Genomic DNA, 26,455 nt, shown 5'->3' on the forward strand with positions numbered 1-26,455 from the left:
AAACGTATCGCGTTACCGATGGAGCAACGCCCATCGGTTTCGGATAGCAGAGAACGCACGAAATCGCCTAGCTGGCTAGCTAGCAGCGCAATACGCGAAACTCGTGTACAGGCACGGACGGTTCTGTCCATCGCTGCCATCGCGATTGCCACTTTGACGCCACCAACGGGGGATCACATTGTGGGAGTAATAACGTCAACTTTTCGCTTTACGCGCGATGACACGTCGTCCTTTGAGCGAACGTTCGGTTTAGAGTTGCGATTCGTTGTTGCGCTCAGCCACCAACGCCACCACCATAAATACCTGATCTTGCTGTAAAGTTGTAACCCTACACGCGATGCTTGTGCAATTTTCTATTGTTTTTTTACCCGTGCGTGTCAGTTGTTTTCAATTTTTTCGTGGAACTACAGGTTTACGAAGCCCAATAGGGTCATAGGGTTTCTCAATCGCTGATAGGGAATAGCGTGCTTTAGCATGCTCTTCGTACAATACGAACCGATAAATGCAACGATTTGGATACTTTCTTTTAATTAAAAACGTGTGAAAAATTAAGCTTAAGGAACGTGTATAGTTATTTTACTGCTCGAAAGGGTTTAGTATTATTCTCCGGGCGGAACAGGGAATCGACATCTTCTGGAAGAGGAAAACCGGAAGTCGTTCTCGTACCAGAAGATTTATGGTCTTCCAAGTGTCTCGTTGCTGGTTCTTGCTCGATACCCACCCCGCCCACGAGCGGCAGTAGATTACGATGCTTTTTGCATCGCAAAGCATCCTGTATGCGTTCTCCTTGGCGCGGGATTTATCGATTATACAAACAATAAGGAAATCCTCGAACGAACGAGATGTCGAAGGGCCCGAGGAACAGTTCCGCCTTTCGCGAAGACACTCCTCGTTTTGCAAATATTTTTCACCCACCATTGTCACGTACAACTTCGCGTTTATTCAGCCTTGGAACAAAAATATTAGTTGCTCACAATTTCTATGAATATTAACGTTCTTAGAAGGGTAGGAATTTCATCGTGAATTTTTACTCGAATTTTTTTTATGAGATCAATTAACGAAGACGTTCGATTATCGTCTCGCGTAAGAGAATTGATTTTCCGTCGCGACTTCCTCCAGAGCGTATCGATCGATAGTTTTCGACTTCGTTGCCAACCTGAAAAAGAAAAACCCCGACGCGTTTTCTTTTTTGGTCGAGGGGATCGGCGAGACGTCGCGAGATCGAGTCCTTCTCGACACCTCAGGCTTAATTAATTTTAAACAAAGTTAAAGTCAGGTGACGTGCAGCCACCAACGCGAGCGAATGCACTCGAGCGAGCGTTGCTGGTAACGTAATACGGAGTCGGACTACCTGACCGATCTGACAGTAAGCTCGAGACAAAATCGAATCGGTGCACGGGGAGCATCCGTACAGCTGGAACTCGTTTATAAACAAGTGTCTCTTTTTGGTTTCGGCGACGGTCGATTAAAGAAAAAGTTTCGCCATAAGGGGACACGTTGCATTAAAGAATTCGGAAAATCATTTTCAAATTATGCGTGTTCGACGACACGACGATCGATTTTAATTTAAAATTCTCATTTTTCAAGAAACTCTTTGTTACATGGAAAATGAACGTTGAAACGAAGAACACGTGAAATATCAGGGGTATCGGAGTTGACGCGATCGAAATAAATATTGCTCGTTTCGCGTCGCCCTTTCGTCGTTCTTTTGTCTTGTTATAGGCGCGAGAGCGATAAGGCGGATGCGCCTGTCCAGAAAGGAGAATACTCCCCTCGTATTGGTCCATTCGCGGTTTCCATGGACGCGAATCATCGATCCTGTTCGTCGTTGACGTTTGTTTCCGAGGACGGAGCATGCTCCAATGAGACGCCGTGTCTTGGCATTTCACCAGTCGTTCGAAAAACGAGAAATCACAATTTCCTAACGTTCTTTCTATAATGAGAATCTATAGAATCTGTAAAAAAGATTTACGCAAACTACTTTATAAAGATGATGGGATTTCCAACAACAATCAGTCACAGAATTGAAATTAATATTCTTAACAATAAATAATGACTGAAATTTTCTATTATTGATTCGATGTAATAAGCTCCTCCCTGTACGCTGCGTATATGAAATTGACATTATCGAACGTTTTCATAAGGAAACGCAAACTTTCTAATTTTAAGCCGATCAAGAAACATCGAAGAAAAGTCCTTTCGTGCAGGATTCAATTAAACTGGCGAGGCGATTAAACGCTTTTCGAATCCCATTCTAACTGAAATTTCTCCGTTCCTCCGTTGGCCTACCTATCCGTAAGCAAGTATGCTTCGAGAACTACTACCGAGCTCTGCTCATTAAGACATTATCCTCGCGCGTCTGAAACAACGTTCCGCGGTATGCAATCGGGTGCAGAGACGCGCACTTAAATTACTCCTCGGGAGTATCGAGCCTGGGACGAGAACTTGGCTCGTTAACGGGCCTCGAAAACGCGCTCGGCAACTTCCGAATTCAACGAGCCGCCATTTTCTAGCCCACCAACAAACCTTATCCACTACCTTTTTTATTTGAATTATCGAAAAGTAATATGGGCAAAGGTAAAATAATTGGGGCAATGTAATTTCCTATCATTTATGAGTAAAATTTCTTTTTAGTGGATCAAAAATAATTTTTACAGTTTCCTAGACTCGATAATAATATTACGATATTATGCACTTTTTAAAATAGTGAAAAAGTGTATAGTTTATTTTTTTGTTTTTATGGACGAATCCCTGGAAACGGCGAACTTCACTTTGTTAAACAAACGTTCAACGTCCCTATCGATCCATATTTTACCGCAGTTCTTTGTCTTTGGAATCACGGTTCAGGCAACGAGAATTTGTCATCGCCATCGGGGTCGCCATAAAATGTAGTCGATTCGAATATCCCAGTTTGATCGCGTTCGGTAATATATCTTACGATGAAACGAAATTTCTGAAATAATCAAGAGAATAGAACCGCAACGGAAGTGGACATGAACGAGATCAGAGCGTTGTCGACTCGATCTCTGCTCCCGAAACTCCGAAATTCCTCGCTGGTAAAATATTTCAAATTATAGAAATTCTTAATCGTTCGCAAAAAATCCATGCTTTGAATCTTATAAACAGTTTCTTGTCGAATCGAACGAATCGAGAAAATTAAATTTCGATGAAATCGTGTTTTGCCAGATCATTCGATTTTTAATTTTATTTCGTGGTCGTTGGAGCGATTTGTTTATCGTAAATTTGCCGAATCAGTTGTCCAGCCGAAAGGCGCACAGCACGAGCTTAACAAAACCATGGGAACCGTTTCGATCGATCTACGAGCAGTGGTTGGAGGTGAAAGGCGAACCATGCTGGGTGGAAGTTCTCATGCCGCGGGATCCTCGATCGAGGATGCAGAGTCGCATGGTCCGGGTGCAACAGGAAAACGCGAAGGTTGTGTTCGGGGTGAAATGCAACAGGCCACCGCCGAGGATCATACGAGAAATGGCCGACGATTTTCGCAGGAGGACCATGAGAATGTATTACAGGGACTGAAGCTCGCCTATCACAAGAACAAACGCAATGGGAAGAAATCTGGCCGCAAACGGAAAGTCACTTTCGATGTGTGATCATTCGACGAACAATCTTACGTTTAAACAGAAATTATAAAACTTAACGATGTAAAATTTTTAATTAAAAGAAATCATCAAAAATCCGTAACATTTCTTTATATCGGCAGTATTTTCGAAAATATTTACCGTAACCCAAAACACATATTCGATGGGTCACTTTGAGGTTGTGTTATTTATATTAATAAATTTGTTAACCATTTTCTAAAACATATGTTCTCTGAATTTTCTATTTTTCTTCGAGTCGTTTGATTTATGACTCTTCTGAGTCTCGATTTTAATTAAAAGTTTCGCTGATCGTTACTCGAACAAAGTATTGTCAATACAGTGAATGCATTCAACATCGATAATTGATTCGTCGATGTTTCGTCAGAAGATATCAAATCGCGTGCCGATCCCCAATTGTTCGATAAACGTTCTGTCATTCACCATCAAAATGAAAACTCGAGATTGACCCTGCGTGGACGCTCCGTATAAATTTTAAACAAATTTCTAAATTCTAAGTAACAACGTCATAAATCGAATATTTTGTCGGATCATTTTTCTGCTGCAATCAGCTTAAACCATGAACGGGATCAGGTCGTTGGTTTTGCAAGATCTTCCTCATGTTTTGCCCACAAAAAGCCTCAAGGTGACTCGCAATCTTATCGCTAATTATAACATTAAAATCTAATCTGATTGTAACGTAATAAAATTTCCATCTAGCGATAGTCCATTATTATTTAAAATTATTCCAGTTGTCGTCGTCCCACATTCACACAACAACATCCACGCGTCGATTATGGAATTTCTTCGAGTTCTCGCCGAAGGAAGAAGCCTGTCGAAGCACGAAGAAATGCCCCACGTCCAAGGACGTCGTTTCCTCGTCGTTTATGTCAACAGAAATGGTGGAAGATGCCTCGAAAGCGAACCTTTCTCCTATTGCTATGGTGACTTCGTCGGTTCCTCTGCCTCCTAGGATCCAAGGGTACCAATTCGATCTAAGAACAACGCCATTGAGTTGTCTGAAGATCCCAAAACCTCTCAAGGAAGATAACTTGATGTCCTTGTTGGATGGAAATCCTGTACCCAGGACTCTAAAATGGAAGCTGACGGGCTACAAAACTCTTCGAAATAAGCAGGCTGGCGACTTTGCGTTCGTGCCTGGTGGGGAATCTTACGACTTCGACATGATAACTAAGAACGACTGCGGCGAATTGCCTCTGAAACCCGATAAAAAACCTCCCGAAAGTCCTCAGGCTGCAGCTAGCAACGTCACCGAAGACACGTTGTCTTTAACCACAAAGGCCATCGAGAATAAGGAACATTCTCAGAAAATTGATAGCGTAGAAGCAAAAGTGGCTGAGGTAGACGAAGCAAAAGTCGAGGAACACGGTGGTGCTAGTCTGAACGACCAGAGTGTCTCGACGGTGATGGAATCGGTGGGTGCAGAGATTCCAAAAACGCACAAGTTGTTGGCAACGCCAGCGAAGATGGAGTACCTACCGATCTCGAAGCCAGAACTGCCAGCTGTTCAGATCAAGTGTCAATTGCAGCCTGCTGCTCGGTACTCGTCTCGTCCTCCTAATAGGATACAACAGTCCTCGCCGCCAGGGTTGCAAGAAGCTGCAGAAACTCAAAACGTTGAAGGAAGAGCTGTCTTGAACCAGCAAACAGCACAGGAGTCATTAGAATATAATACAAATACTCGATTCGATCCTAAAGTTTCCAAGCCGAAAGAGGTGGAAGACCAGTACAGGCCAGAAAATAGCATTCAGTTCTCTCCGAAAACGACTGAGAAAAAGTACAATCTTGAAGAACCAGGCTACTTTGCGCCACGTAGCTGGAAACAAAATGGTTCGAACGCGTTGAGTGGAGCGTCCAACCTGAACAGATCGACGCAGGAATCCCTGAACGCCGTTTACGAGTTCATCACCGGAGTACCAGTAGCCAAGGCACCGCCTCTGAAGATATCGAGCCCAGGCCTCGGCCAGCAGACCAAGTCGTCGCCGTGCGCCGCGACGCAGGCCAGATTGCAAGGCGCCGGAAGCCCCAACGGGTCCCAGAGGCAGTCGAACTATGGATTCGACGGGTCGTCCATGTCTGGGAACTCTGGAAACGGCTCGAAGAAACCTCCAGCCTCTTATCCGCCATTTGTCACGAGACAGGCGTCGTCTCATACTTTGTCTTTGCCCGATAGGCTGCCACGGGGTCCATCAAACGCTTCTAGGAGACCAGCGAACCCTAACAACAAGAGCTCCGCGTCGAGCATCAGCACAGGCGCCAGGAGGTCCAGTCCCAGGAAGTGTAACGACGACTCGGAGGATGGAAAGACCGTGTGCACGAAATCACGCGACAACAAGTGTTCAAGGAGAAGATCCTGCGACAGGGATGAGAGACCCAAGTGCAAGAAGGAGTCCAAGAAGACCTGCAAGCGTTACTGTTGTCCTGCGTTGCAGACCTCTGTCGAATGCGACTACGACATGTTCCAGTGTCCCAAGGATGGGAAGCAGAAGCTTAAACGCAACACAACTAGGGATCCCACGTGTCTGCCTAACGACTCTGAGTGCAGTACTCGCGAGAGGTCCTGTGGGAACGCGTCGAAAAGGAGGAGCAGCGAGCAGCCCTGCAAGAGGGAGAGATCTTGCGAAAGGTAAAGTGTTTTGATGTTACTTTCTTTTTGATTTGTATGGCATCGCCTCCCACATTCGCCATCAGAGGGCTAGGCTCTTGCCTCTCTAGCAAGCGCTCAAGTAATATAAGATAAATATTTAGGAGAGACCAGAGCTGCGATCGAGGACGACAGAGCTGCAATAGGGAGAGGCAGACTTGCAATCGGGACCGGCAGAGTTGCAATCAAGATAGGCAGAGTTGCAACAGAAACAGGGAAAGGTCCTGCAAGAGACAGGAGCGACGAGACTGTTCCGAGAGGGAACAGGGTCGCGTGATCTGCACGAAACCGAGACGAAGGGAGTCCTGTGGCCGACAGAAGTGCGAGGATCGAGACTCCAATAGGTCCGCCAAGTGCAACGGGAGACGAAATTACACCCAGTCGGCGTTCGCCAGGCATTCAAACACTGTGAAACGATTTTCATCCGTCCCGACGCTTGGATTCTCTCTGATCGGTTTGAGGGTGCAGGGTAACGAGTCTAACAAGTCATTGCTCGGGCCCCCAGCCAAGGGTAGATTCTATGGAAAGAAGGAGACGCCCCCGCCAAGCTGCAAAGGCACGGGTAACGACGCTAAGTCGAACAAGTGCAAGAAACCGCCTGCTAATTGTTTGAACCAAACATCGACCGCAGACAAATGCAAGCAAGCACAGAGTAGGACGGAGAACATATGCAAACAATCTGAGACCAAGTGCGGGGCACCGAGCAAGACTGAGGACAAATGCAAGAGGCCTGAACCCAAGTGCGGTACACCGAGCGAGACAAACGTATGCAAAAAGCCTGAGACCAAGTGTAGTACACCTAGTAAGACAAACGTATGCAAAAAACCTGAGACCAAGTGTAGTACACCGAGCAAGACAAACGTATGCAAAAAGCCTAAGACCAAGTGTAGTACACCGAGCAAGACAAATGTATGCAAAAAGCCTGAGACCAAGTGTAGTACACCTAGTAAGACAAACGTATGCAAAAAGCCTGAGACCAAGTGTGGAGCACCCAGCAAGACGGAGAACAAATGCAAAAAGCCTGAAACCAAGTGCGGGACATCATCGAGTAAGACAAACGTATGCAAAAGGCCCGAGAACAAGTGTGGGGCACAACAGAGCAAGACGGAGAACAAATGCAAAAAGCCTGAGACCAAGTGCGGGACACCGAGCAAGACAAACGTATGTAAAAGGCCCGAGAACAAGTGTGGTGCACAGAGCAAAACGGAGAACAAATGCAAACCGTCAGAAAATAAGTGCGGGGGAACGCGGAAGGCTGAGAACAAGTGTAAATCGCCCTCCGGCGTATCGAAACCGGAGAAGCCGGGTCCCTGTGAGCAGTCCGGGAGCAAATCCGACGACTACTGTTCCAGGAGGAGGGCAGAGGTGTGCAAAGGTGATGTCTTTCACACTATAGCTTATAAGTATCGGAACTTGCATTTTTTTTTTATTGGAGTTTCAAAGAACTTGTAACCTTAAGTATTCTAGATTTGTCAGAACAGTTAGGTAGAATGTTCTATCGGTGCTGTAAAGAAAGTATGATCGGTAGAGTAACTTGTATTTATTGAAAGGCCTAAATTACTTACAATCTGAAACAATGTATATTTACGTGTTGTGATATCTATAAAGTAGTGCTGGAACGTTTAATTCTATGACCGTAGACAAGAAATCAGCGTCCTCGAAGGAGGAGTCCGCGAAGGACAGGACGCAAAGGGAACTGAAAGAGATGCAGGAGTGCAAGAAGGACATCGGCAAACGGGACAAGAACAAGAATAAGGATGAAAAGAAGGCTGCGCCCACCGGTTTGGAGCGTGTCGTCAGCCCCTGCAAACAGAGGCAGCAGAAAAATAAGACCGACAAGTGTTCGACATCGTCGAAGAAATTGGCGTGCATCGGCACCGCGTTGAACTGTTTGGTCAACACGGATACTGCAACGTTTATGAAGCAGGACAGCAGATCGTTCAGCAATCTATCGGATCGATCGTACTCTGCTGCAAAGTACAGTCAGGAATCGTCTTCGAATCAGCGGAAAGGCTTTTGGGCATTCGACGGAGACAGTGGTATTGAATATGATATCGAGCCTCTTCCAATCGCCGTAGAGAATCAGGAAGAACCGCCCGAGGACAACTCGTACGCTCGAAGTTGGTTCCTATCCTGGTTTCAGAATTGAGAAGACAATAGAAGGTATTCTAATTCTTTAAATTTTAATATTCTTACGGTTGATGTTGGATTCTTGGGAGAAATCTATGAGCCCGAAGGTCTTACATTTTCCTTGTTACGTAAGACGCCTCCCTTGGATGGTTGTATATCGTGCCCCCTGCGTTGGAAAACAGTGGCTGGTTAAAGAATTCGGGCGCAGACCGTCAGATGGCCAAAGTTGGCCGGTGAACCGGGTCTCGCGAGCAGTTACGAGATGTCTTTGTACAATGAACGAAGCACGACGGAGGCGCGCACGTGAATGGAGGGCTAGCAAGAGGTGCAATTATGGGTTTATTCAGGTCTCGCCGCGGGATACCCGGGGTGCCGTCACCATGGAATATTTCGTACGCGCGTATATACCTGGCGCCTCTTTTCCCGGTCCCCCTTTATGCGCCGTGCACACGATGGAACGCGCTGCCAAAAGAGAGAGAAAAGTAGAATGGCCCGTTGGCCAAGGGAACGAGACGGAAAGGGAAACGTAGAAAGGGAGAGAAAAGCGTGAGGACGTCTCCGCGGGGATCCCTGTGCTCCGCCACTTATGGGAACGTGATACGGTGCTTTTCGTCGGATGCTCTCTTGCGTTTTCGCATTGTAGTGCAACCGCGTTGTCGTCGTCGTCGTCGTCGTCGTCGTCGTCGTCGTCGTCGTCGTCGTCGTCGTCGTCCTTCTTTCGCGTCCCCGCGTTCTCCTTTCGCCTTTTTATTTTTTGTTCTTTCTCTTTTCTCGTGTCTCCACGAGAAGAGCCACGACAAAGGGAATCGATGTCAATGACGACGCTTTGTGCCCCGTTTCGCTGACTTCCGGCTCGTCCCACGAGAGACATTGGAAATTCGACTCCTCGCGATTGTCAAAACCCCTCGTAGTTCGTTTAATTCCGTTTTTCCGCGCTGTCAATTTTCAATCTCTCTGTACCTTCTCTAACTATTACTGGAGATTTACCATAAACCTAACCTACGAGTCGAACTAACGCGCATCGTTTCCAAACACTACGTCCCTCCGTGGTAAGCGAATTATTTATAATTTATAAATTTTCTATTCGCTTTTGTTTATCGACTTCGATCAACCGTATAACTCTCGGTGGAATATAACAGTAGACGATGCGTGGTAGATCTCGTGTTGGACGTCGAATTATTAACCAGATATTTTCGAGCAAGTTGTCACCGAGAAGATCGAACGGTTGATTTCACGGTTGCTCAATGGGGACGAGAACGTCACATTACGATGTCAACGACTTCTTCCTGGACCACAAACCGCTTCAGCGGTGTCCAGGATGAATGGTGACGCCACGGGTGGCACCCCGTCGGAGAGAACCGCATATAACCGCTGGAAATGTGTCAATTTTGTTGGAACGAGTCGAACTCTGATGAAACTGTCACTCCCCAGACACGTTAGAATTTGTTAGATCACAGACAGCGAACTTCGGGTTCGGTAAAATTTTATTGGGATAACGTATGAAAATCAGAAATAATATTTTATTTGCTTAGACGAATAAGTATCCGTTCTCGTATGAATTTATCTGAAAATATATTTATATCACAAAACGACTTCATTACGGTTACAGTTTTCATTGAGACTAAACAGAAAAAAGGACTTATAAATAGACTGGAGGACGTTTTCGGTATGGCACATGTCAGGGAAGTCATTTGCCTGTAAAATATTTTCCAGGAATATCCGACGGCTCCCATCGACAGGATGGACAGTTATTTTTTTTTTCAAAACCGTCAAGAGTGCCCTTGGGTCGCGGAAGTGGCGAAACAAGAGCAGAAGGGTTTTCCACGTGTTCGATCGCACGTGACGTCGTCCGGGGAAACGTCCCCACGTCAATCAAGAAAGAAAAAGACGGCTTGTGCAAAGCAAACTGCATCCGCCTTGACCGAACAGCGTTCCGAGCAAGGACGCGCCGGAAAATCTGGCGGACACGTATTATTTTGAGGAACGAAGTCTTGTTTTTCTAAAAGTCCTTGCGGTCTGGGAAAACAAGATGTTCTTTGTCCGCTTCGCCATACGATCGTCCTCTGGCCCAACTACCGAAAAAATACACGTAGAAAATCATCGCAGGACAAATTACCCCGTGACATATTTCGTCCGAGTTTATTGGTCGGTTTTTATTTTGTCAGAACTTAACCTAATTTCCGTTTCATAATCCAATATGTATTTCACGTAACGCAGTACGAATGACAAACAAAACGCAGGAACCAAATATTTTGTATAATAGTAAAGGAATGTTATGGCAAATATAAAACATTTTATTATTCCTTGTTGCATTTTAGTACAGTGACAGTGAACGTGTTGATAATTACGAGGAGCACGTAGATGTAGTATGTATCTACGTAGACTTTTGAGGTTATGTAACTGCTATTGTCGATTGCATCAAACATTTTATCGATATTTTCTGGAATTATGCCCAGTCAAATGGCTTTTTTATGTCGAAATATTATGGAAATTGCAGCGGTAATAACATAATATTTCGACTTGCGTGTCGCGTAAATGGAAAACGATTATTAACTTCGTCTTCCTTGCTTCGATCGAGTTTAGTTTAGTCTCGGTGAAAAATCGTTTTATGGCACTCGCATGTTTATGAACGCCTTCGCGTAAGAAAGACGAAAGGTAAGTACTTAATAACAGAAGTTGGATAAAGTTTCACTGCAATATACTTATGCCATGCACAGAGGATGAATATAGAATGACGGGAGTAGAATTTTATTCTCGGGAGCGAAAAGATCGACCATGTTAAAGGTGAAGAAAGAACCAGATCGATCTCGCTTTTACAACAAACTGACTTGAACATCGAACGAGCTTCACTTTTCCAAGTACATACATACGTCTGTAAGAGGTTAACCCTCTTTTTGTCTATGCGCGTCAATTTATTTTGCCATAAATATAACGAGATTGTGAAAAACGTATAATTTAGTTTGGTTCCTGTTAGTAACGTCCCCGGTTTCCAGGTGTCGTTAGTTTGTCGTTGCAATTTTTAGCCGTGTCGCGATCTTGAAAACGTTGAGGACCACTGTGTTCCAGCGAACGAACTCTCGAGCGATCGATTTCCAAATCGCTGGAAATGTATCGACGACTGGTCGCACGAAGTTCGCCGAATACGTGACACGATGTGCCGAACGAATTCGAGGATTCGTTCCCGGTCTCGGCGAGATATGTACTCGTAAAGAACAATTAAATAGCCGGTCAATCCTAGAATTTAACGAGCAACGGGAAAGAACCACGTCCGTCTCGGGATGGATTTGTCGGATTCGGTTGCGCGTCTCTTCAACTACACTCGCAATAGAGAAAGAAGCGAGTACAAGTCGGGGGTGTAATGAGGCTTATTTATCGGCGCGCGAGGCTCGACCAATGGCAAGACGGGATGGTGGTCGTGGCCATGCCCAGCAGCCAATGGTCGGGCGCGACGAGTGGCTGTCAGTCGGGCCACGCCCCGGCCAATCGGCGCTTAGCTGCGCATGACAGAGTGGCTCGGTCTCTGAGCACGCCGGAGCAGCAGTCCCTTCTGGTGCGTGCGTAGGAGAACGTCTCCTTTTCGCCCGGTCACGAAAGAGAGGGAGTAGAAATCTGACGTTTCGTTATCATTGCTCGACAGTCCTCGATACCACGAGCCGACGCTTCGTTCGACCCTATCCTCTCGCGTGTGACCCTTGCTAGTACTGGGTCGCGTGCTGTCGTTCGTCGGGAGTGCTCCGAGTGCGAGATAAACAGTGCATTCGGTCGTTGAAGTGCGTCGTGTGTCGTCGCGTGCCTCCGAGGGGCCTCCAGAGTCGACGACAGTTTAAAAAGTTTTTCCCGAGGCTCGAGGGCGTCGTGAACCGTGGGTGAAAGAAAGAGAGAAAGAGAAAGAGAAAGAGAGGGATAGAGAAAACGGACTATTTAACACGCTCCTAATAATAGCCGGTGCGCGTTCGTACGCGAGTATACTAAGCGCCTATAAATACACACCTACCACGGCCCGCGGAAACACGAGCCCGTGGATTTCACGGTGCAACCTGCCACGAGGAGAAGAAAAGACGCGAGCCGAAGGGAAAAGGGGGAGAATAATCTTGAAGGAGGGCGCACCTGGCGCTCTAAGAGAAACTTGCCATAATCGGATCTAGTCGGAGGCAGTAACGCAAGATAATCGCAGGCCGAGGGACAGAGTGAGAGAGTAAGAGAGAGAGAGCAAGGTAGACAGAGAGCGTGTGTGCGTGTGTGTGTAGCAATCGGTCCACCGGCTGCTGGTGGTACCAGTCTGAAAGCAGATTAGAGAATAACCGCACCTGGAGTGAGATTTTATTATTTCACGGTATATATCTTTTTCTTTCCCCTGTTCGTAACACGAGAAACATCCCGGTGCCGCGGGAGTTCGTCGGCAGTCGAGCTTGCAGCAACTCTCTACCAGCGGCGACCTAAAAATATCTCCTTCCTGCATATTCCGGACGCGTTTACACCGTCACGAAATCTCGCTTGTTGTTCCTCGCGTTGGCGTATACTTTCCTACGCCCCCTCCCCTTATCTGTGCTTTCTTTTCGTCCGTCGCGTACGACCACTCGTCGAACGTGCACGATTCCCTCGACCATCGGCCAGAGAATCGCGTTAACAGTTCTCCGGAAGTAACCAGGTTCCGCCGTGAACTTAAGACCCGACGCGGCAGGAAATACGAACCGAGGATGCCTCGCGGGAAATCGTGTGCGAAACAGTACCGTGGATGACCGTGAGAGGTATGAGGATCGTCGAGTTCGGTTCAACCAGTGGCTCGCGTGCAGCTAGATACCCGCCGTCGGAACGATTCTCGATAGGACCAGGTCCCGTCCGTCGGCCGAGCGATCGGTGCGTGAATCGTACGCGAGGGATCGAGGACGAGGAGGAGGAGGAGGAGGAGAAGGATAACGATTCGATCGCGTGGTAAAACAAAAGAAATCACAGTGAGTGCGACGAAGTGCAAAGAAGAGCCGAAGTGGTTCACGGTGGAGGGTGGAGGGAACGGTGTGCAAGGGGTCTCCGCCGTGGGCCCCGGAGATGACGCGATGATGGCCTACGGAGGAACCGCCGGAAACGGGGGCGCGATGGGACCGACGTCTGCTGGCGCGGACGTTTTGGGCTCGACGGGTGATTACAGCCCGCAGGGGACACCTACGCCGCTCACGGGACACGCGGCAGGATCCGTCGAGGTGAGCACCTACGGTCCTGGAACAGGACCGACCAGCTACAGTCCCCAGGATAGTCCGGCCAGCTCCGCCGGCGGCGGCGGTGGCGGCAGTAGCAACGGACAGCTTCCCAGTTTCGGGTTCACCCAGGACCAAGTCGCCTGTGTTTGCGAGGTAAGCTTTTACAAAACGATAATCGTGTTCTTCTGTTGGAATTGCTCGCTGTCTACGCGACACGAAACCTTGGAATTTTTATTTCAACTTTACGTCCTTACGCGTAGGTAGTTTGTGCATGCGTAGGGAAGAGTTGTCCAAAATCGTACCTGATTAATCGATCAATGGTAGGAAAAACCTCTATGGTGAAATTATTTTCATAAATGTGTATAAAACCCAAACGATAATTAAATAGGATATATAATAATAATAATAATAATAACTACAATATGGAATAACGTATTATTGTTCGTTTTAGAAGTCACGGATGGAATAATAATAGATTTTATATATCTGCTCTACTGTTCTACATCTTTCGTGAGCCCATAATGCACATTTCATGCACTCGTCATGTTTTCTACACGTGCCTTGTTGCAGAGGGAAGTAAAACCAGTCTTCTTTATTAAGATAAACGACGATTGTTTACGATCGTACTGGTACGATCTAAGAAACCCTGCAGCGAAACGATTTAGAAATCGCGATAACTTTTAGAAACAATAACGATTCCATCTTTATAATAGTTACACATAAAATAAATGTAACGTAGCAGTACATATTACGTTTTTATAGGCAAGATTAATGCAGAAGAAACTGAAGAGGTACAATTTTCAAACAACTCACCCCTACGTAATCACATATTCGTTAAGTTTTCTTTTCCACAATTTTTCTCTCCATAATGGTGTACGAATGAATCTGTTTAATTCTGTAACGATGATTAAATACCAAATGTACTGTATGGTGAAAAAAAAGATCAGTTCTGGCAGGAATTGCTACTTATATTGGGTTAGACGTTTATTAATGAGCCTATAAAAATTACTCAACACCGGCCGCCGCATTACTCTTATCGATTTAATACCACATCATTTTTAATCCGGTTCTGATTTTTCTTTCTACCTACAATATACGTATAGTACATATTTATACAGTTCGGAACGAATTAATCATGTAAGTGGAAGACTTACTGTATGCAGTGGCTTACGCTAAAAATCGTCCGCCGAATATTCTATTCTACGATTGTTAGAATGACACCGGCGACGTCACATTCCACCAATTGGAAGTCATCCATGTCATTCTACCAATACAACGGTCCAAATCTCCAATTGTCAGGGTTAGGTTGCTTTATAAATAACCGAAAGTGATTGAAACATCGCCCCAGTTGCCGAATTTAATTGTAAATACATATATAGCACGAACTAGAAATAGAAATTCGGAAACGTTATACTTGTAAAGAAAGATCGTTTAAAAAATATTGACAATAGATTATGAATTTGCGAAGACAGAATATTTCCCTGTTCGATATAAAAGTATTTGATTTATGTATATTTGAAAATGGTAGACGATTTTCAGTGTGGGAGACTGTAACTCGGGTCGAGTCGATTGTGGAAGTTACTTCCTATGTAGGATTGCTCGAATACTTGCCAAAATTACAGTTGCGGTTAAAAAGTGTCAGTACCAGATTTAATTGTACAAAATCTGATCTTTCGAGCAACATTATCTAGTAATAAACTTCCATAATCTCAAGTCCCATTCTAATAAAAATACCCCACAGTACTCGACCCGAAATTTTTGGTTACCCTCACGCCCCTTTATTGCGATTGGTTGACTCGATATTTGCACGCAGTGTTGGTTGGCACGATCCGACGGAAGGGTGCGCAAAGGCAACGTTTTCCCGAATACTCGACAAAATTCATAATACAAAATTGTTTCCCCTTTTTTTTGCTCTTGTCAATACTTTGAATGATATGGTAAAGAATATTATTTGATACACTTCGGGTAGAAAAATCATCGAAGAAACAAATTCAGGAACATTAGTAACAATTTGGGAAAAATGAGAAAATCAAAGACTTAAAAAGAGATTCTTTAATAATTTTGAGTGTTTCTTTATGCCCGGAAATAGAAGGGGCATGTTCGTATCGTCGAGAAAAATTACGCGCGAAGCACCACTTAACCTCTTGGCTACCGCGAACGACTGTTCGCAAGATGCTTAACAGTATCCTCAACATTAATTTATGCACCTTGCAACGCGCTGACGAAATTGGCCCTGAAATTCTCTGCACCCCTGGCGATCTCGTGCACAACAATGTACAGCACCGCACGCCAAGATTCACTTACGTGTCACGCGGCTAATGGAGTTGATGCGTTTTTACTACGACCATAAATTGTTTTGCGTGCGACGTTTACGCTTCTCGCGTCGAACGTCCTGCTCGCATGCCCGGAATTCGTTTCTAGCATCTTAAGAATATTATTTCGTACTCGGTTATGGGGGGAAAATAATATGTAATCCCAACGAACGTTATCACACGAATAAATCGCGCGAATTAAAACACTGGTACGGTAATTGAAATATTAAAATTAATAAATTCTCCTAAACCGTAAAAATAATCCGACGGTAGATGCAAATTAGAAAAGCAAGGATGCGCGAGGAGAGTCCGCGTTTGTGCACGCACGTTTCCCATACGTACGTAGATATTACGTATACGGCTAGACGTTTAACTCCTTGCCCACGTCACATGGATATTCCCCGTAATTTACGACAGCGTTTTGCGTTTTCGATAAACTACCGCGCAGTCGGCTCAGAATGGAATCGTTTAACGGGTAATTACACGCGAGTCGTAATAAGAAAGAGAGGGAGGGAGGGAGGCTTAGAGAGTGGTCTAAAGCGCATTTACGATCGCGCTTCCCGATAATTCAAGTTATCGTTTAAAAGCGTACCCGCGAGCTTGACATTTACACGGTTATTAAACAATCGAGTCTCGTTGTTTGAGGAACGCGACCCGAAAAGTGAAAGCTCACGGTAGATCCGTGAGATGTCACTTGTTATAGACCAATCGTCCGTCGTGGTGACGTTAATTCGCGATTACCCCGTGAGACGTGGGCGCTAGTTGTCTTGTATCATTCGATATATGTAGTAACCGTCGATTTAACGTTCGTGAAAGAACGTTACTCGTGTTGTTTTGTTCAGTTTTTTTCCATTTCGTTCGCCGGGTGCCACCGCGATCATTTACTTTGCTACCTGTTTCAAGATACTCGTGCGAAGACATATCGATCCCCTCGAGTTCTCGTAGTCGAGTGGAACAAGAATCGTATCAGCGACGGAACGAGACAGAAGGTGGCGCGTTTCGGTTCGCTCGACACGTCGGGTTGATTTGTCGTCGGGCAATCGAAAGCTTTCGTATACCGTCATTAAGACCCGATCGCGATCTTCGTCGTCCATTTCTCTTGTGCTTTCGACGCGGCTCGTTTCTCATTATGCCCAGGATTTCACGCGCCATCGTGATTAATCGGTCGTCAGAACGATCGCGCGAGAACTAGATGGCACACGGCGACGCGAATGAAGAAATAAACGTGGCAGGTGCGCGCGAGGCTCGTACCATCGGAACGCTCTTAATGGCGGCTCGTTTTCGGCAATTTGAAGGTAATGAACGATCGAGTATCGATCGCGTCAGCGCTGCTCGACCGTGACTGATACTCGAGTTTAATGAGATTTTAACTTTACCCTTTTTGTTTCGTCGTTTCTGATGTGTTACGAGTCTTGCATCGATAATACAGTAATTCCTCGCTTAAAGATCGAAAGTCAGGTTAGGTATGGGTTAGGGTTAAACGTCGTGTTTTTATTCTATTTATTCTTTATGGAAAACTTTCGTCGATAGTCCAACGTGTGTGCCAGTTTACGTTTAAATGAGTACGAATAAGCGAATAAATATTGTACAGCAATTCCTTGCTTCAAAGCGAACAATTCGATCGGTCAGCTGATTTCGATAGAGGGTCGGTCGTAAACGAATACTATTTCAAAGCAAGACCGAACCACGCGTTCAACTCTCCGACGAGGAGATAACTTGAAAGCGATATCAAACTCGTATCGGTTTAATTTCTTAGACCGGGGGCTAAACTTCTATCTTCAAGCGAGGTATTATTGTACCGAGCTCGCGAAAAAGACGTACGAGTGTCGTAAACGACAGGGGACGATCGATACAATTATTTTGTTACCGGTCGAAAAAATGTTTTTTCGATGTTCATTTTAGACTTTTCTTTACAAAATTCATTTTTGTTACGATGCACCCTTTTAAAAGAAACGAGAGACAAGCAATCGAGTATCGAAACCGAAAACCAATATACAAGATATACTAGAATAAGAGGAGACCGGGATGAGTTCTGCCGACTAACAGTGTGCCCCCCCTGTCTATCGTCTTCAAGGCGATGGTGTCGTCTGTCCAGGTTCTCCAGCAGGCGGGATCCGTGGAGAGGCTTGGCAGGTTTCTGTGGTCCCTGCCGTCGTGCACCAGGTTGCACCGGCACGAGAGCGTCCTGAAAGCCAAAGCGATCGTCGCCTTCCATCGGGGACACTTCAAGGAACTGTACAGGATCCTGGAAAGTCACACGTTCAGCCTGCACAATCATCAGAAACTGCAGGCTCTCTGGCTCAAAGCCCATTATATCGAGGCCGAGAGACTGAGAGGAAGGCCCCTCGGGGCAGTTGGTTAGTAATATTTAACTTTCGTACGATCGGGCCAGTTTTGATCGCAATTTTATTCGGATAACGGACCATCTTATTTACCAGCACGAAACATTTTATTATTCCGTTTTATCCCAATGTTAATTTCACGAAAACGTTACTTTCTATTCGTTATTTGAAAAAAATTGTTGGAATCAATTTTGCCCCATTGTGAAACGTTAGTCTAAGGTCAATTAAGAGATATCTGCAAATATAATAAATAAAGAATAACGTAAAAAATAAAATCAGGTTTAATCTACACTCTTAATGTATCCGACGCCAGCATTCACAACTGTTCGACAATGGCTATAATTGGTATCGCTGATTAAACACAGTGTCATTTATTATTAAACGATACAGAATCGAGCCAATCAAGACAAAATTTGATATCGAAAATACCTGTGCATGCGAGATGTAATTTTTTATTTTCCAACTCTAAACATATGTCTGTGAAACGTATTATGATACAATTCTGCCTCGTATTTCATATTATTATTGCAACGATAGCAGAGCAAACGACAAATGTTTTCGATTTCCCCTGGTTTCGCTTATCGCGTATCGCCATCGAAATAATTTTTAAATACATTTTATTCGCCGTTTATTTTCGTAGATTCTGCACGTAAATTTTACTTGACAACGGCGACACGCGCGTTATAAATACTTCGAATCTGTTTCATCGGCGATTCTAATGGACGCGAAAGAAACGTTTCGCGAAGGAATAAGCATAGAACGCCGCGCAATTCCCCGCGAACCCTGCCAGTTTTATTTTTGTCGCGCGTTGTAAACAGAAGGATGGCAAGTTTATAACGAGCCGTCATTCTAATTAGATCTTTCCATTTACTTTAGCGAACCAATTCGTGTCATACGATTCTTCGCGCGATAGAACCAGAGAGGCGAAGAGAGGCGAAATCTAAGCCGACCGAAACGTTCCGAGAAAACAAAACATTAACTTGGTATTGCAACGATCTGAGAAGCTGGACCGAAAACATTTATTTTGTGCCGGTCAACAGCGGTTAGACGTATTGTCCTTCGTGTATCCAGCGAGTTTCCTCGAATCGAGTTATTTTTAGCCGCGGCGCGTAACTATTTTAGAAAGCTCTTGTGGTATGATCTTTATTTATACGATTCTTTTTTTTCTGGCCCCGAACCGATGGGAATCGGTTGCTCGTTCGCCCGAGGGAAACGGGTGAAACAATGTGCACGGTATATTTGTGGTGCGATCGAACGACAGAAATAAAATGGTGTCCGTTGCGTGCACCGTGTTGTGCCGTTTCAAAAATACCGGTGCGGTAATTCAGATCCTCAGTGTCTTTAACGTAAATCACGTAATATCCACCCTTGACGCAATTGTTTCTAATTGGACGTATCGTAAACCAAAAGGCTTGATTCGATCTTTCGTAATCGCAAGAAAATTTATTAAATTCAATTTCTCGTATCGTTTTAGTTCGCGTTGTTGAGCCCCTTTTACGTTATGGAACTTGTGATCGAACGTTAGGGACGTGTGATTTTTCTGGCAAGCAAAAATAATTTATTTCCACTGTGAGAATCTATGAAATTTTAATGGTATATTGAAATAATCGGCGAATGCAAAGGTTCAATAACCGGTTGAGATTCTTTAGCAAAATTAATATCCATTAGCTGGCCAGTTTCTTCGACGATAAATGTGTGTTTATATTTATCACTGACCAAGAACGTTTGAATTGCAGGGAAATATCGCGTTCGACGCAAATTCCCACTGCCTAGAACGATTTGGGACGGCGAGGAGACATCCTATTGTTTCAAGGAGAAGTCCAGGAGTGTGTTGAGGGATTGGTACGCTACCAATCCGTACCCGTCGCCCCGCGAGAAGCGAGAATTAGCCGAAAGTACGGGCCTAACCACTACGCAAGTCAGTAATTGGTTCAAGAACCGAAGACAAAGGGATCGTGCAGCGGAACACAGGTATTTCGATTTATTTTTATTCAAATGTAAGGGTACACGTCAGTTATTCTTATTTGAAATTCAGAAACGACCGGAATTTCGTTCGAAACACGGTAGTCCGTTATGTAACATTTTGTAATAATCGAACAACACGACGCGCCAGACGCGTCTGCTTATTTCAAAGCGAGGAAGCTTGCGAGAACGTGTCAATGGTGATATAAGCGCCATTGCAATAATACCCTCGGCTTCGTCATCCCACCAGAATGACATACGTGTATATTTCTTGTTATATATATATATATATATATTTTTCGCGAGCGAACGAGTTGATACCCGTGGAATCCGAGGAGGGCGCAAGCGTAGGAGTTTCATGTTGTTTGGAAGGTCGTTGCTCTATATCCGATTTTAGAAACGAACCGAGCAAACTCGAAGACGGCCTCATAACTGCGTAACGTAACGCTGCGTGTCTCTGGCGTCGCGTGGAATGCCTTGTCCCTCGCAATGCCGAACATTTTTTGGGTTAACTTACAAAGCAGCGAATAAATTTCTTTCGTACACGTTCTTAAAGTTTCGCCACGGATACGTCGAGTCGTTCCATCGATCAATTTTTATTCGGTTCGTGGTCGTGATTTTCAACGCGAAACGAAATCGCTCGAAGCGCGACGTAATCTGTCGAAGCTTAATCGTTGGAGTTCGTTCGTTACTCTTGAACGGAAAACGTGTTAAAATTCTTAACTGCGCGAATCGATTTAAGTACCGTTAGGAATAAAATACAGCGGTGACCGGTTCTTTACACGATGCCAATTTTACCATTTTCCTTGGTGCACGCGTTAAAAAATCTCACGTTTGGATAAATTGATTTTAGGTTATGTTATAAAATAGATAACTATTATTATCATCTGTAACGGTATACAGAGTGTTTGATTCGACCCCAGTCTTTACCCTATCGTATAAACCTGTTGGTTCGATCGTGGAATCGTTACTTCCGGTTCGGGAAACTCGTTCAATGACGCGCGGACGAGACGAACGACCCGACACTCGACACCCAGTAACGGAGATTCTCGAATCCGTCGGATACCCCATAAATATTCGAAAAAAAAAAAGGAAAAAGAGAACGACCGCGCTCGATCCCTCGATTTCGGTGAATCCATCGATGCGAATCGGTGTGGCCAGGACGCGTAGACGGACGGGCGCTTCTCTTCGTCGAGAATTTCGCGAGGGAGGAAGTGGGAAGCACCACCGTGGCGAGGCCCAGTCCGGTACACAGCCGTGTCACGCCACGGGGAACGTATCGAATTTCTTATGGCTTCTGTGTATTCCCATGAACGGAGACAGAAGGTCAAAGAGAAACAAAGAAAGTTGTCGAGGGGCGGGAAGAGGGAACCCGCGGTGGTGGCTCCTATAGTCCTATCCGATGGCTTTGGGGGTATCGTGGATACGCATGGCATCATTCGCGGCATATTAATTACAGGAAATCCCACAAAGCATTCATACCACCCTACTACCGTGTTCTCCCCGTGCCGTAATTCGTTGTATACACCCTCGACGAAATATCGAACGGGCCGAACAATTTGATCGTTACGTGTCTATTCTCGTTGGCCACTTTTTCGAACGTCCTTCGTTTCACTTGTGATTTTTCTGTTTTCTTTACGTCGAGTCAGTTCGCTATGGAACGTTGAAAAATATACATTTACATATTTCATCTCCCTTCCCATAATTAAGATTTCTGGGATCAGCCAACCGACCGTATTTCAAGAAAGGCTGATCTATTATATCAAGCTAGACCAATGTTAGTTTCCTAGTGCCTCATAGGCACTATAAATCTACTCGATTCGAATCCAATAAATCCACGTTGGCCAACGTCGCAAATAATCCCCAGCGATGAAAACTCGGCGCTATCGTACGGTTAATATATTGCAGCCGGGGCGGCCATATTGGATTATTGAACGCGAAGATAGAATATCTGTCGATTTGACGTTGGCCTTGCGAGGGTTAGGAATGGGTTCCAGTGTAAAAAATGAACGATCGCGATTTCGAAATTTCCGTCTGTCGACGCCACCGCGAACGGAACAGACTTCCTCTTTCAGCCGGTGCTGGTAATTCGGTCCGCGCAAGCTGATGTAAATTAAAGCTGGATCACGCGTACAGGGGCGGAACCATCGTTGGTATCAGGCCCCCCGAGACCAGGGGGCGTCTCGTGGGCGTCCATGCCGGGCAAAAAACGTCGATCTCCAGGATGCACACGGTGTATTCTCCCTCGGGAGCTCTTATCGAACGATTAAACGGCCTCGTTTAGACACGATACATAACGCACGGACGAAGAACAGACGATTTATTCAAAGGTTCGCGTGACTCAAAACTTCCGGCCGCGGAAGGCAATAACCTTCGACAAATCGACTCTCACGGTTTGCGAAAACCCGCGTGTTATCGATTCGAGAACTCGATGAACTTCGAACCCCGCGATGCATTTCAATAAAAGAAAAAGTAACACGTCGAGGGTGAATTACTAGAGAATTTATTGACGCGAATCGTTCGGAAGCACGTATCTGGATTTCTTAATAGATAAATTACCCAAAAGATGGCAGCAGATCATGGAATACGACTTGTCACGGTCCCTGTAGGGGTCGCAGTGGGGCATTGGTGGAGAGGGTGTGTTGCGTAGAACAATGGAGGCGCAGATAACGGGCAGACGGCGCCGCCAGAAATCTCGCAATCAGCATCTTTTTCTGTTATCTTCCGTTCGCGTTCCTCCGGTTCGCGCGCACGTTCGGTCATCGGACACCGGTGGCTACCAGGCGACAAAGCGAACGGTTTTTTTCTGTTTTGCCATCGACAGCAACGTCGAGAAAGCAACGATGACTCTCGAAGGTGGCGATGACAGTATTTTCAAGGGTATATCCCCACGAAACGCGATCCCCGTTTTCTTTCGCGACCGTCGTCCATTGTTCGCAGCTATCAAAATTCTCTGACTTGCCAACGTTTCCAAAAACACCTCCCGAAGAGTACAGAGAAAATGTGTGCAAAGTAAATGCTTACAAGATAGTGGTGCCGGTAGAAAACGAAGCGTGAAATTTAATTATTAGACTGTGGATGTTATGTATTCATGGCGTATGCTAATATGGAAAATATATGCAAAACGTGTATGCAGAATATATTTCATAAATCAATATAATAATATCAATATTATATTTTGCATAAATACATGTTTTCTGTATAATTTTAGCATATTTTATGCACGTTCGCGCGAATACATAAGATCCGTAGATTAATTATTTATCTAGTTTTTCACTTTATTTTCTGACGGAACTAACCTAACCCAGACCCCTACTTTTTTTTATGGTTTTTAGTAATCTTATTCACTAGGCCGACTGAATATTTTCAATATAATGTTCCAGATAATATGAGAATGGTCGACAGTTTGTTCGTAGATTGGAAACCAGCAAAATGATGTAATCCCTTCTCCCGATGTTTGAAATTACGTTTATAGATTGCATCAAAATCCCCGACGTCTAATGCAGAAAACGATCGATTTAGCGTGGAACGATCCGGTGTTTAGTTCTCGAGAAAATTGACTTTGATTACTCCGACGATGCGAATCGCGCAGGCTAGCCAACGTTTTATCTGCCAAAGACTAGAAGGCATCTTAAAACATAAACAATCCGTGCAGATCGCGCCGTTTAGACACGCCGGTAAGCAATTCTTATCGCTACGCACCGCCCCGCCGGTCGTTTCGATTTCTTTTTTTCAGTCCGTGCACGTGTGACTCATTAATTTCTCGAAACGTCTACACCTTCGTGCTGTATTTTCGTTTCGGTGAATTTAGTCGTCGAGCCTCGATCAAGGTTACATTCCAATTACCCTATCGCCTATCGCCTATCGCCTATCGCCTATCGCCTATCGCCTATCGCCGTTACAAAATGACAAAGGATCCGTCTAATTATCTCTGCGATTTTCGACCTCGCATCGAACGTCGTTCGGTGAATTCAATTTTATCGTTTTTAGACGCACGTTTATACGTGTAAGTAGTATGAGTATTTAAGGCTGTTGAAGATGTCAAGATGTATGTATACATATATGTATGTTCGTTCTCTCGAGTATGACGGTCAGAGGACGCGTCCCGATGCATTGTTGCGTGGCTTCGAGTCCCATAGACAAAAATAAACTTATCTTCTCTGCACGTGCTGCGACAGAGTTTTTTTTCTTCTCGCTGGAAAGGCGTTCTTGTTATAAACGTCGCTTAAAGCGTCTTTATTATACCCTCGGGCTCTAATATCATCATCTCGTTGGGCGAAGGAGAAGGCCGCTCCTCAGACGGCTTCTAATCTTCGAAACAACCGAGAGTACATAACCAGTTCGCCCGGCCGAAGGGTTAAGAACAACATCGCGCCGCCAAAAATAAATAAAGCCGGAAGAGGTCGTCCCTACGTGCCGTAGAGAAACGTTCCTTCGAAACGAACTCTTCCGCTTTCTTTGTGGATTGTTCGCGTCGCTGTTGAAAATATTCAATTCTGTTTTATATTTAGAATTATTACGTTTCCAATGAGGAATATTAGAAGAACGACAATTATACTTTTAGTGTTAATTTCGTTGTTAGAAAATGTTGGATCGACAAAATGACTTTTTGCGGCGATGAATAGTGGAAAGAGAAACGGAAAAGAGGAACGCAGAGTTAGCTAATCCACTTCGTGAACCGTGTGGCAGGGTTCCTTGGTTCGATGGATCGAAGAGGAGCCGTGCTGCATAGTCGGTGGGGTCGGAGCCCAGTAATGGCTCTGTCGTTGTTCTCCAGTGTCAACAAAACATTACTAATGTACCCACTCCAACACAAACTCACCCCTGTCTCACCCTCGTTGCGCCACTGTCAGCATACCCTCGTGTTCGTTCGACGATAAATCGAGGGCTGAGGAACAACCCGGGAAAATGGCGTTGCTAGGAATTTGTCCTTTAATCTTTATCGATATTCTTTTCAAATTCGACGCTAGTGTCTCGTCGTGGCTCGTCAAAATTGTATGATTTCGATTCTCGTTGTCTGATCGTGATGGTATTCTCTCTACAATTTTAGAAACTGATCGTTAATATATCGTTTAAATATTAATCGACCCTGTTTCGAGGTTAGACTCGATTTCATTAGCTTTTGATAACCCATTTATCGTTTCAAATTTACCCAGATGAATTATCTGGAGAAATGCTAACCCGATGTGACTGGTTAAGTGTATAAAGAGTATAAAAGGCTTGCGTGTGATGTAACTACGGAGTGAATATTAAGATAAAAATATATCCGTGTTTAAATTCAAAATAAATAAAGTGTTAGCCGGTCGAGTGGAACAGCTCGTAAAATTAGGAAGTCGTAATCGTCGGCAAAGGTGGCGTCGCGGTTAAATGATGAGCATATATCACGTGGAAGCATTCACGGAATGTCTTCAAAGGGGATACTTGCTCGAAACGTCTGGAATTGTTTCCACGTATACATATATTTCGTCTCGCTGCGCAACGGTGGTCAGCGATAAACATCGCTTGCTTTTATTATTGCTATCCATTAGATTATCTATCTGGGATTAGGTTAGGTATTCTGGCGCGTTATATTCTCGACGGAACAATGTAGACACACGCAAAAGAGACCAAGCCTCCTTCAAGACAATGATTGTTATTTCAAAATTTCTTTTCGTCAACTCAATAATTAAAAACAGAGAATTTTAGTAAAATAAATCTTGCAGAATCTATCCATCTATTAAAAAATCATTCGTTCGAGCACTGTCTGATTGTTAAATCTAATGGAACTTGTTCGAATAATTCATACAAACGACGACTATTCGAGAAATTGACAGAGGATTGAATTGTTAATATTCCGTTAAGAGAAACTAGGAATTATCGAACGTTATTTGGAAAGAGTTTGGTACAGGGCTTCCCAACACGTGTGTTTTGACTTGTAATCGTCTGTGTGTTTCTAACCCTAATTGGCAAGAATACAGAAAAAGTAGTCTGCGTATTAAATGTCCGTAATTCAAGATTAATTAAATCGCGAAAGTGGAAGATGGAGTCGTATGAGATTGGAGTGGACGCAAATCGGGGACATGGAGTCCTTCAGGGTTTTGGGAAGGGATGCCACTTCCCGGATGTGGAGGAGGACAGATGGGGAGAAATGGAATGGAGTCAGTGTCGAGAGGGCGTTGCGAAGGGGACACGGGCGGTTGTCGGTCTCTCGGTAAGGGTTGGACACACGGGGGTGGCTGCGCCAATATTGACTCTTTCTGAAAACCTGGGGGAC

General features: G+C 44.8%; 2 protein-coding genes across 3 annotated transcripts in view; both read left to right on the forward strand.

The window, feature by feature from the left end:
- Positions 1-4,176: 4,176 nt before the first annotated feature.
- Positions 4,177-8,410, forward strand: LOC122398901 (serine/arginine repetitive matrix protein 2-like). The gene is given in 4 exon segments (XM_043399166.1): positions 4,177-4,296; positions 4,349-6,243; positions 6,366-7,636; positions 7,902-8,410. Coding segments are annotated over 4 exon segments (3,795 nt in total).
- A 3,538-nt stretch (positions 8,411-11,948) lies between these two features.
- LOC122398856 (homeobox protein six1a-like) overlaps positions 11,949-26,455 on the forward strand; it is a 34,151-nt gene continuing 19,644 nt past the window's right edge. The window contains exons 1-3 of one of the 2 annotated variants that reach the window (XM_043399097.1): positions 11,949-13,739; positions 17,973-18,255; positions 19,977-20,211. In XM_043399097.1, the coding sequence (XP_043255032.1) occupies positions 13,446-13,739; positions 17,973-18,255; positions 19,977-20,211 (812 nt within the window). In that variant the 5' untranslated portion in view covers positions 11,949-13,445. The remainder of the gene's footprint in view (positions 13,740-17,972; positions 18,256-19,976; positions 20,212-26,455) is intronic. The other variant, XM_043399098.1, reaches the window with a different exon arrangement.

Source organism: Colletes gigas, unplaced genomic scaffold, assembly GCF_013123115.1.
Source record: "Colletes gigas isolate AHSC1104 unplaced genomic scaffold, ASM1312311v1 Colletes_gigas_Sc00012, whole genome shotgun sequence".
Lineage (NCBI taxonomy): Eukaryota > Metazoa > Arthropoda > Insecta > Hymenoptera > Colletidae > Colletes > Colletes gigas.